Source organism: Oncorhynchus gorbuscha, linkage group LG05, assembly GCF_021184085.1.
Source record: "Oncorhynchus gorbuscha isolate QuinsamMale2020 ecotype Even-year linkage group LG05, OgorEven_v1.0, whole genome shotgun sequence".
NCBI classification, from domain to species: Eukaryota; Metazoa; Chordata; class Actinopteri; order Salmoniformes; family Salmonidae; genus Oncorhynchus; species Oncorhynchus gorbuscha.
Genome location: NC_060177.1, coordinates 12,752,310 through 12,764,633, shown reverse-complemented (window position 1 = coordinate 12,764,633; position 12,324 = coordinate 12,752,310). Strand labels below are relative to the sequence as shown.

Here is a 12,324-nt window from a genome sequence, read left to right as displayed (position 1 = left end):
ACTGAACTTCTCGAGAGAGTTTGCTGCACTGAAAGTAAAGTGGCTGAATAATTTGCACACCCAATTTTTCAGTTTTTGATTAGTTAAAAAAGTTTGAAATATTCAATAAATGTCGTTCCACTTCATGATTGTGTCCCACTTGTTGTTGATTCTTCACAAAAAAATACAGTTTTATATCTTTATGTTTGAAGCCTGAAATGTGGCAAAAGGTCGCAAAGTTCAAGGGGGCCGAATACTTTCGCAAGGCACTGTATCTACATATCTTAGCAAGAGGCTGAGACTGTGGATAGTGACATCACAGGGTACTTCCTCATTCAAGCCCAATGGAAAGTTCAACAGTGATATTGCAGTTATAACAGTTGAGGTATTCTGGAGTTGTCCTTTATATATCTACATATATATATATTTTTTTATCTCAGTAAGGAATCTGTTAAACTTAAGTGGTTTATGTTTTTTGTAACGTTGATAAAGAGGATATTAACATTCAACTTTGAGGAAGTGCATGTATAACACAGAATGACTCCCTTGCTGTATAAAGATGCCTTTTGGGTAAGTTCCCTCAGTCTGCTACCATTGTCTCTTGATGTCCTGCGTTGGTGTGTGCAACTAGATATAACTAGATAGTCTACTGATAACTCATTTAAAATCTCTCTATCCAGAAATATTAGTATTTTGTTCATTCTCAACCATTTACAGACTTGAAAGTGTAGTGAGCCTTTTAAAGCAAACAGCGTTAGGTTTCTAAAATGTGAAAAACATTGTCTGACAGAATATGATGTCCACAGTAATAACATGCCAATGAAATTTGGAACTGAACTGAGTGCTGTGGGAAAGCTGGAAAGGTCTGGGTTCAACTCTTACTGCTAACCCCTTAGATATGCGCTGTAGGATAGGTACTGTGGGATAGGTACTGTAGGATAGGCACTGTATGATAGGCACTGTAGGATAGGCACTGTAGGATAGGCACTGTAGGATAGGCGCTGTAGGATAGTCACTGTAGGATAGGTACTGTAGGATAGGCACTGTAGGATAGGCACTGTAGGATAGGCACTGTAGGATAGGCACTGTAGGATAGTCACTGTAGGATAGGCACTGTAGGATAGGTACTGTAGGATAGTCACTGTAGGATAGGCACTGTAGGATAGGTACTGTAGGATAGGTACTGTAGGATAGGTACTGTAGGATAGTCACTGTAGGATAGGCACTGTAGGATAGTCACTGTGGGATAGGCAATGTAGGATAATCACTGTAGGATAGGCACTGTAGAATAGGCACTGTAGGATAGTCACTGTAGGATAGGTACTGTAGGATAGGCACTGTAGGATAGTCACTGTAGGATAGGTACTGTAGGATAGGTACTGTAGGATAGGCACTGTAGTATAGTCACTGTAGGATAGTCACTGTAGGATAGGCACTGTGCTTTCACCACAATTTCCACATCTGTTATATTCTGTTTAACTTGTGAGGTATCATATTATTTTTGCACAGATGTTCCCTGAGGCGTTGGTTGCTATGGCTCCCTTCCTGCTCACGGTGGTTACGAATTTAGCCCTCTCATTGTCCAGACAGATTTGCATCCAAGGCAACAGTTGATAATCTACCTGTCATCTTCAGACATGAAAGAGAACATATTAAATGGGTTTCTATTATACTGTCTGCAACTAAAAGTTGTTCAAAGTGAATATTCTATGGTCCTCTGGACAGTTATATTGTCTGTTTGTAAGTACTGTAACAAGTTTTTATGATGCAATGCACATTTCAGTGAAACATAATATCAATCTTAAATGCTTTGTGAATTTCACCAGGTTCATATACCATGTTGTAAAGACACTAGACCCCATTCTATGGGAACCAATCCCTAAACAAGTTCCAACTTCTGTGGAATCTAACTGTTCAGTATGTGCCACTAAATACAGAGACAAACCACTGGGCAGTTTGAGTCAAACGTTTATTGTGTAACTATTGTTGTGTAACTGGATTACAACACATCTCTTTCTCTCTCTGTAGGGAGTTGATTTCACTAATCATCAGGGCTATGAGGTTCTGATTCAGAGACTATGTGATGGCAGGCGGATGTGCAAAGATGTGGAGGAACTGCTGAAGATGAGGTAGGGTTTCTCTGACGTCATTAGAACTTCATACAAAATGCACGCAGGGATGGTCAGCAGTGATTGCACACCGAATCGGAATGTTCATACAACTCAAAGATTGGTCTACACTCTACAAAAAACGCCCTTTTAAGTCTGCCTGTTTGTCTGTCTACAGGGCCATGGCAGAAGAGAGGTATGGGAAGGATCTGGTGACAATAGCACGTAAAGCTGGGGGGCAGACAGAGATCAGGTAAATGGCTGTTTACGTACATATATAGAGATGATATGTTTGGACCATAATACCTACTATGCACAAGTTAGCCAAAATGCTGTCATAACAGATACAAATAACATTGGTGGGGACGTTGGCCGAAATCAAATGTAATGTTGTTGTTTTTAAAAATAATTTGCCATTACCTGGCGTGGCGCACCTGCTACTTGCTTATATGCCACAACCACTTCACAGGCAATATAATAGGTAGTCAATAGAATAATAGTGGTATTTTTAGAACATAATAATGATAGAGTCAGGGTTCAGTAGTGGCACACAATGCCATTATGTCACACATTCTAGCCCTCGTGGAATAATTTCCAACAGAGAGAGAGAGAGAGAGAAAATGTGTGTGTGTGTGCATCCTCAATCCAGTTTCCTGTTCACACAGTTAATCTTTACACCATTGTTAATTAGCCAGTCGTGTGACATGGTAAAGTTGGACAAAGAGAAGAGACCAGACAAGGAATCAGTGGTTAAGGATAAACATAATAATTTACTGAGAAACAGTAGCCGCAGGATCACAGTACACTTGAAGCAACAAACACTAAGTCTTAAACTCACTCAGGAAACAAACGCACACAGTAAACAATTCAAGCTTCTGCAAAGGACAACAGAAAACACACCTCTTAACAGGGAAATCATTATCGCCTTGGGTCAGGTTCTCATGTCTGGGCTTGTCGGACCGTGGACTCAATACTCCATATCACAGAGTCCACAATGCGGGAGCTGTGGATGATGGGTCCAGAGTCCCTCTCCTCGTTAGAGGTATCGTGTTGGCGGGACAGGGCGCCTGCTTTCTGATTCTTGGATCCCGAGCGATAGGCTAGTGTGAAATCGAACCTGTTAAAAAACAGAGCCCACCTAGCCTGGCGAGCGTTCAACCTCTTGGCTTCTTGAATGGAGAACAAGTTCCTAAGGGCCCACTTAACTTCCAAGAGCTCACTGTTGCCTACATCGTAGTTGCGTTCCGCTGGCGAGAACCACTTGGAGAGAAAGGCGCATGGGTGCAGTTTCTTGTCCTCTTCGTTCTGCTGTGGTAGGACCACCCCTGCTCCGGTGTCCGAGGCGTCCACCTCTACTACAAAGGGCAGAGTAGGATCAGGATGAACGAGGATGGGTCCAGAGGTGAAACATCCCTTAAGCTCTTTGAATGCCCTGTCAACCTCAGGAGTCTAGCAAAAACAGATCTGGGACTTTTTTTTAAATGATATAACCTTTATTTAACTAGGCAATCAGTTAAGAACAAATTCTTATTTACACTGACGGCCTACCCCGGCCAAACCCGGACGACGCTGGGCAAATTGACATGCAGGTTAGGACCGAGAGAGGCGCTGCCACTGCACCAAAGTTGCGTATAAAACACCTGTTAAAATGGTTTCACCCGAGGAACCGCTGGGCCTGCTTGAGTGAGGTGGGACGGGGACAGTGGGTGACTGCCTCAACCTTTTTGGGGTCCATTTGGATGCCTGTGGTAGAGATAATGTGACCCAGGAAGGAATCCTGGGATACGTGGAACTCACACTTCTCCATCTTGACATATAGTTGGCTCTGCAGGAGGCATCTCAGGACTTGGTGGACATGCAGTATGTGTTCCGGAAGGGTTTTGGAAAAGATTAGGATGTTTTTGAGGTAAACAAAGAGAAACCGATTTGAGTGTCATTAATCAATGCTTGAAAGACTGCCGGTGAGTTTGATAATCCAAAGGGCATGATTAAATACTCATAGTGTCCACTAGCGGTGTTAAAGGCAGTTTACCACTCATCTCCCGGATTCTCAACAGATTTTAAGGGTTGCGGAGGTCCAGTTTGGTGAAGAATTGGGCCAATTCCAAGACATCAGGGGCAGAGGGTAACGATTCTTGATCGTAATCCAGTTCAGCCCTCTGTAATCGATGCAAGGACACAGGCCTCCATCCTTCTTACCCACGAAGAAGCCTGCACCAGCTAGAGATGTAGAGGGGCTAATGAAACCTGCCTCTAGCGACTCCCGGATGTAATTGTCCATGACTGCTGCTTCAGGGGTTGAGAGATAGTACAGATGGCCCTGGGTAGGTGTGGAGCCGGGTAGGAGTCCTATGGCACATTCTTATGAACGATGTGGAAGAAGGGTGGCAGCTTGCCTCTTACTGCAGGCCTCCGGGAGGTCGAAGTATTCAGGAGGGAGAGCGGAGAAGTCTTGGACTTCAATGGATGCTGGAGGACATGGCGAGGCTCTTGGTGGGGGTCTTAGATATTTAGTCTGGCAGTCCTTACCCCAGTCTAGTAGGTGTCCCGTGGACCAGGAGAATAGTGGGTTATGTAGTGCTAGCCAGGGATACCCTAGGATAAGGGGGTTTCTAGGGAGCAGAAAACTAAGAGTCTGAGTGTTTCACCCCAGCCTGCAGTAGAATGGTCTTGGTCTGATATTCCACCTGACCGGAGCCAATGGACCATGCATCGAGGGCTTGAATCTGCAGAGAGATGGGACACTTCACGCAGGTGATTGGTAATTATCTGGTGCTGATCAATAAAGTCCTGATCAATAAAATTATCTGTGGCCCCGGAGTCCACGAAGGCTTGATTCTGGTGCTGACGGTTGTCCCAGTGGAGGGTTGCGAGTAGTGACAGACGGTGACTGAGAGGTAGCTGCACAGCTCGTCAGGGTCTCCCCTTGTCCTGGCGTTTGGCAGAGATGGCAGAGACCTCCGCAGTAGAGGCAGCAGCCGTCGCAGATGCGCCTTTCACGCAGCTGCATGGGCTTCTCAATTCTGGGCTTGGGGGGCTTAAGGTGCTCAGGAAACCTAGATGCTGGGGTGGAGTCTGAAAGGCGCTTTCTCATGCATTCAAGGCAGTTGTCGATCCTGATTGCCAGTATTATCAGGGACTCAAGGTCCTCTCCCAGTTCCCGATAGGCCATTTCATCCTTGGAGTTAGACAAACCCTGATGGAAAGCAGTTTCCAGGACCTCCATATTCTACACACTCTTGGAGGCAAGGTTGTGGAACTCAATGGCGAAGTCAGCAACTGGTCTGGCCCCTTGGCAGATGTTGAACAGTCGCCTGAACGCTTCTCTCCCGCCGACTGGGTGGTCGAAGACTTGTAACTCAGCAATGAAGGCTAATATGGAGCTTCAGGTTGGTGGCTGCTGTTCCCACACTGCCATTGCCCACACCAGGGCCTTGCCCGAGAGTAGAGAGATGATGTAGACCACATATGTCAGAGTCAAGGCCTGCGGGCCACATCCGGCCCGCGAGAAGGTTTTTTATGGCCCCTGGGATGATCTTGATTTATTATTAGAACCGGCCCGCAGACCGCAGCAAGCTGGCAGCCCGCAGATCTTTTACACGCACCAATACTACATTTCCCAAAATGCAACGGTGACGCACCGAGCAGTAGGCTGCTTCATTTCAATATTTATTGGCACAGCAGTTGTCAGCATCACAGTAAAATTAACTTTCAGATACCCATCAAAAATGGCAAAACGGAAGGTGGACACTGAGAACCGGGGGTTTCAAACAAGGTGGGAGTCGGAGTATTTGTTCACGGAGGTAGCTGGAAAACCTGTGTGTCTTCTGTGTGGAGAAAGTGTGGCGGTACTGAAAGAGTATAATCTGAGACGACATTATGAAACGAAACACGCGGACAAAAACAAGAATATGGACATGGAACAAAGGCTACAAAAGGCAGAGGAATTAAAACGAGGCCTCAAATCTCGACAGGCTCTGTTCAAAAAAGCCAAATCACAAGGCCAGGCTGCTGTCAAGGCCAGTTTTATTTTGGCAGAAGAGATCGCTAAATCAGCCCGGCCATTTACGGAGGGGGATTTCATCAAAAACTGCATGATTAAAGTTTGTGACGAAGTTTGCCCAGAAAAAAGGCAACTCTTTTTAAATGTGAGCCTGAGCAGAAACACCATTGCCGAGAGAGTAGACCAGTTGTCCATCAATCTAAAAGAGCAGCTTGTGAAAAAGGGAAAAGATTTCATTGCATATTCCTTGGCTGTGGATGAGAGCACCGACATTTCTGACATTGCCCAGTTGTCAATTTTCATCCGCGGAGTGGACTCCAGCCTAAGCGTGACAGAGGAGTTTTTGGCTTTACGTCCTATGCATGGCACAACTACGGGGCATGATTTGTATGAAGAGGTGTCAAGATGTGTAAATGAGATGGAGCTGCCTTGGGAAAAACTCGTGGGTTTGACAACCGACGGAGCACCTGCGATGTGTGGACACAGGAGCGGACTGGTGGTGAAGATACGGGAAAAGATGCAAGAGGAAAACGCGACAGGTGAGCTGACAGCTTATCATTGTATCATACACCAGGAAGCGTTGTGCGGTAAAGCCTTGAAAATGGAGCATGTAATAAGCATCATCACGCGCACAGTTAACTTTATCAGAGCCAAAGGTTTGAATCACCGCCAGTTCAAGGCATTTCTGACGGAGTTAGAAACGGAGCATGGTGATTTGCCTTATCACACAGAGGTGCGATGGCTAAGCCAGGGAAAGGTGCTTCAAAGATGTTTCGAGCTTCGTGAGGAGGAGATTTGTCTGTTCTTGGACAGCAAAGGGAAAGACACAACACAACTCCGAGACGAAATGTTTCTGTGTGAAATGGCTTTTCTGTGTGACATTACGAGTCATCTGAATGCAATGAACTTGCAGCTGCAGGGTCGGGATCGTGTCATCTCTGATATGTACAGTACAGTGAAGGCATTTAAAACCAAACTGACTCTGTGGGAGACGCAGATGCAGAAAGAAAATTTGAGCCACTTTCCCAGCTGCCAGACCATGAAAGAGAAGCTCTCTACCAGTGCGTTCCCGAGCGCACAGTTGGCTGATAAAATAGGTATGCTTGCCGCTGACTTTCGACGCCGATTTGCTGACTTTGAAGCACAAAAAGCAGGTTGGAACTGCTCGGTAACCCATTTGCTGTTGACGTGGAAAGCTCACCACCAAACCTCCAAATGGAGTTGATTGACCTCCAATGCAATGATGCACTGAGGGCAAAATATGCGGCAGTGGGTGCTGCGGAGTTCGCCCGTTTCCTCCCGACACAATGCCCCAGCTGCGCATCCAGGCTGCTCAAACGTTGTCTATGTTTGGCAGCACATACCTGTGTGAACAACTGTTTTCTTTGATGAACTTGAACAAAACATCACACAGAAGTCGACTTACTGCTGAACACCTCCACTCAATTCTGAGGATTTCCTCAGCTCAGAGCCTTACCCCGAACATTGATGAACTTGTGGAAAAGATGGGACACCACCAAGTATCACCCTCAACCTCAAACAAGTGAACATTACTGTGCAATCACATATTTAGAGTTTTTACTCAGTTCAAGTTTAAAAGTTAAAGTTTAATATTTGTTTTCACTGCATGTTACTTCTCCTTAAACAAAGTGTTGTTTTTGATTAATAGATTTTTGCACTTTATTTTATTGTATTTCAATCCAATTATATTTTAAAAATATTTCAGTTGAGTGGATGATAGAAAATTGCTATTATTGTTTTTTTCTTTGAAGTAAATTTAGCCCACTTTTGCTAAAATAGAAAATATAGGCTACTGATGGTGCCTTGAATACCGGTTTCTTTCATTTAATGTTCATGTTATGGGGATTTTTATATAAAGGAAATTTGTCTTTTGTGTCTGTTGAAAATTAAAGATTACTGACAGAGCCATAAGAAAATATTGCTTTATTTATCTGATCATATTGGAATATATTTGTTAGGTTTTCAGTAGGTTCAATTAGGTTCACTAGACTATATGCGTCATTTAAAAAATTTTCAATGAACATTCGAACAGTCCGGCCCTCGGCTTGTAGCTAAATTTTTTATTTGGCCCTCCGTCCATTTGACTTTGACACCCCTGATGTAGACAATCATGGCCGATCGTTGTGGAACAAGGAGAGGACTGTAGCTCGAACACCAGAGAACACTGAATGAGGTAGGAACCCCTTGCATGCTCCCGGGTGGCCGTCATACCGCTCGGGGGATGGGATCTTGGGTTCCCGGTGCAGGTTCCCTGGAGGAACTATGGCGACATCTGTAGCACTGAGTGATGAGACATGGACATTGGCCCCTCTTGGGTTGAGGTTGGACTGTGTTTGGAGGGAGTCGGTAAGTGCCTGGAGGGTCTCTGATATTTGGGAGAGTTGTTCTTGCTGCCGCCTCAGCAGTGCTCCTTGGTGGGTTACAACATTCTTGATCTGAGTGATCTCTGCTGGGTCCATGTTTGGTGCAGAAGCTTGCTGTGATGTGGTAAGGTTGGACCCAGGTGCAGAGAAGAGACCAGACGAGGAATCAGTGGTTAAGGATAAACATACTTTACTTTACTGAGAAACAGTAGCCGCAGGATCACAGTACACATGAAAAAACAACCAACACTAATTCTCAAAAACTCACTCAGGAAACAAACGCACACGGTAAACAATTCAAGCTTCTGCAAAGGACAACAGAAAACACACCTCTTTTAACAGGGAAATCATAATGAATAAATTGGACACACCAGAGTGTTGTTAATGTCTCTAGGACGGTCTCTGCTGACCTCTGGTGACAGGTGGAACCATGACAAGTTATTGATATCTAGATACTGTCATGCAGGTGAAAGAGGACCCAAACGCGACTTAACAGAAACAGAGTTTATTAAAGTCCAAAACGGAATAACAGAAATCCTCTAGATTTGTAGAGGGGAAAACAACTGGAGAAGCGGCCACAGACTGCAGGTCGCTTCGGGTAGGCGCAGGCCGTAGTCGACTGAGACACCTGCTCACACGCAGCATCTGATGAAGGCACAAAACACGACAGGACAGGGTGATACACAATCACGGCAAAAACACGACAGGACAGGGCGAAACGCAATCACAGCATGGTGAATACAATACAAGGAACCGACGGAACAGGAACGGATCACAAAGGAATAAATAGGGACTCTAATCAGGGGAAAGGATCGGGAACAGGTGTGGGAAGACTAAATGATGATTAGGGAATAGGAACAGCTGGGAGCAGGAACGGAACGACAGAGAGAAGAGAGAGCGAGAGAGCGAGAGAGGGAGGGGGAGAGAGAGGGATAGAACCAAACAAGACCAGCAGAGGGAAACGAATAGCATGGGGAGCACAGGGACAAGACATGACAATAAATGACAAACATGACAGTACCCCCCACTCACCGAGCGCCTCCTGGCGCACTCGAGGAGGAATCCTGGCGGCAACGGAGGAAATCATCGATGAGCGAACGGTCCAGCACGTCCCGAGACGGAACCCAACTCCTCTCCTCAGGACCGTAACCCTCCCAATCCACTAGGTATTGGTGACCCCGTCCCCGAGAACGCATGTCCATAATCTTATGTACCTTGTAAATAGGTGCGCTCTCGACAAGGACGGGAGGGGGAGGGAAGACGAACGGGGGTGCGAAGAAAGGGCTTAACACAGGAGACATGGAAGACAGGATGGACGCGACGAAGATGTCGCGGAAGAAGCAGTCGCACAGCGACAGGATTGACGACCTGGGAGACACGGAACGGACCAATGAACCGCGGAGTCAACTTACGAGAAGCTGTCGTAAGAGGAAGGTTGCGAGTGGAAAGCCACACTCTCTGGCCGCAACAATACCTTGGACTCTTAATCCTGCGTTTATTGGCGGCTCTCACCGTCTGTGCCCTGTAACGGCAAAGTGCAGACCTCACCCTCCTCCAGGTGCGCTCACAACGTTGGACAAACGCTTGAGCGGAGGGAACGCTGGACTCGGCAAGCTGGGATGAGAACAGAGGAGGCTGGTAACCCAGACTACTCTGAAACGGAGATAACCCGGTAGCAGACGAAGGAAGCGAATTGTGAGCGTATTCTGCCCAGGGGAGCTGTTCTGCCCAAGACGCAGGGTTTCTGAAAGAAAGGCTGCGTAGTATGCGACCAATCGTCTGATTGGCCCTCTCTGCTTGACCGTTAGACTGGGGATGAAACCCGGAAGAGAGACTGACGGACGCACCAATCAAACGACAGAACTCCCTCCAAAACTGTGACGTGAATTGCGGGCCTCTGTCTGAAACGGCGTCTAACGGGAGGCCATGAATTCTGAATACATTCTCAATAATGATTTGTGCCGTCTCCTTAGCGGAAGGAAGTTTAGCGAGGGAATGAAATGTGCCGCCTTAGAGAACCTATCGACAACCGTCAGAATCACAGTCTTCCCCGCAGACAAAGGCAGACCGGTAATGAAGTCTAAGGCAATGTGAGACCATGGTCGAGAAGGAATGGGGAGCGGTCTGAGACGACCGGCAGGAGGAGAGTTACCCGACTTAGTCTGCGCGCAGTCCGAACAAGCAGCCACGAAACGGCGCGTGTCACGCTCCTGAGTCGGCCACCAAAAGCGCTGGCGAATAGACGCAAGAGTGCCTCGAACACCGGGATGACCAGCTAACTTGGCAGAGTGAGCCCACTGAAGAACAGCCAGACGAGTGGAAACAGGAACGAAAAGGAGGTTACTAGGACAAGCGCGCGGCGACGCAGTGTGCGTGAGTGCTTGCTTAACCTGTCTTTCAATTCCCCAGACTGTTAACCCGACAACACGCCCATAAGGAAGAATCCCCTCGGGATCAGTAGAAGCCACAGAAGAACTAAACAGACGGGATAAGGCATCAGGCTTGGTGTTCTTGCTACCCGGACGGTAAGAAATCACAAACTCGAAACGAGCGAAAAACAACGCCCAACGAGCTTGACGGGCATTAAGTCGTTTGGCAGAACGGATGTACTCAAGGTTCTTATGGTCTGTCCAAACGACAAAAGGAACGGTCGCCCCCTCCAACCACTGTCGCCATTCGCCTAGGGCTAAGCGGATGGCGAGCAGTTCACGGTTACCCACATCATAGTTGCGCTCAGATGGCGACAGGCGATGAGAAAAATAAGCGCAAGGATGAACCTTATCGTCAGACTGGAAGCGCTGGGATAGGATGGCTCCCACGCCTACCTCTGAAGCGTCAACCTCGACAATGAATTGTCTAGTGACGTCAGGAGTAACGAGGATAGGAGCGGACGTAAAACGTTCTTTTAGAAGATCAAAAGCTCCCTGGGCGGAACCGGACCACTTAAAACACGTCTTAACAGAAGTAAGAGCTGTGAGAGGGGCAGCAACTTGACCGAAATTACGAATGAAACGCCGATAGAAATTAGCGAAACCTAAAAGCGCTGCAACTCGACACGTGACCTTGGAACGGGCCAATCACTGACAGCTTGGACCTTAGCGGAATCCATCTGAATGCCTTCAGCGGAAATAACGGAACCGAGAAAAGTAACGGAGGAGACATGAAAAGAGCACTTCTCAGCCTTTACGTAGAGACAATTCTCTAAAAGGCGCTGTAGAACACGTCGAACGTGCTGAACATGAATCTCGAGTGACGGAGAAAAAATCAGGATATCGTCAAGATAGACAAAAACAAAAATGTTCAGCATGTCTCTCAGAACATCATTAACTAATGCCTGAAAAACAGCTGGCGCATTGGCGAGACCGAACGGCAGAACCCGGTACTCAAAATGCCCTAACGGAGTGTTAAACGCCGTTTTCCACTCGTCCCCCTCTCTGATGCGCACGAGATGGTAAGCGTTACGAAGGTCCAATTTAGTAAAGCACCTGGCTCCCTGCAGAATCTCGAAGGCTGATGACATAAGGGGAAGCGGATAACGATTCTTAACCGTTATGTCATTCAGCCCTCGATAATCCACGCAGGGGCGCAGAGTACCGTCCTTCTTTTAACAAAAAGAACCCCGCCCCGGCCGGAGAAGAAGAAGGCACTATGGTACCGGCGTCAAGAGACACAGACAAATAATCCTCGAGAGCCTTACGTTCGGGAGCCGACAGAGAGTATAGTCTACCTCGAGGAGGAGTGGTCCCCGGAAGGAGATCAATACTACAATCATACGACCGGTGAGGAGGAAGGGAGTTGGCTCGGGACCGACTGAAGACCGTGCGCAGATCATGATATTCCTCCGGCACTC

At 46.9% G+C, this 12,324-nt stretch overlaps 1 protein-coding gene across 1 annotated transcript in view; it reads left to right on the top strand.

The window, feature by feature from the left end:
• Positions 1–331: 331 nt before the first annotated feature.
• Positions 332–12,324, top strand: part of LOC124035537 (proline-serine-threonine phosphatase-interacting protein 1-like) — a 28,032-nt gene continuing 16,039 nt past the window's right edge. Inside the window, exons 1-3 of the mRNA XM_046348994.1 lie at positions 332–549; positions 2,008–2,108; positions 2,266–2,340. Of these exons, the coding sequence (XP_046204950.1) occupies positions 517–549; positions 2,008–2,108; positions 2,266–2,340 (209 nt within the window). The 5' untranslated portion in view covers positions 332–516. The remainder of the gene's footprint in view (positions 550–2,007; positions 2,109–2,265; positions 2,341–12,324) is intronic.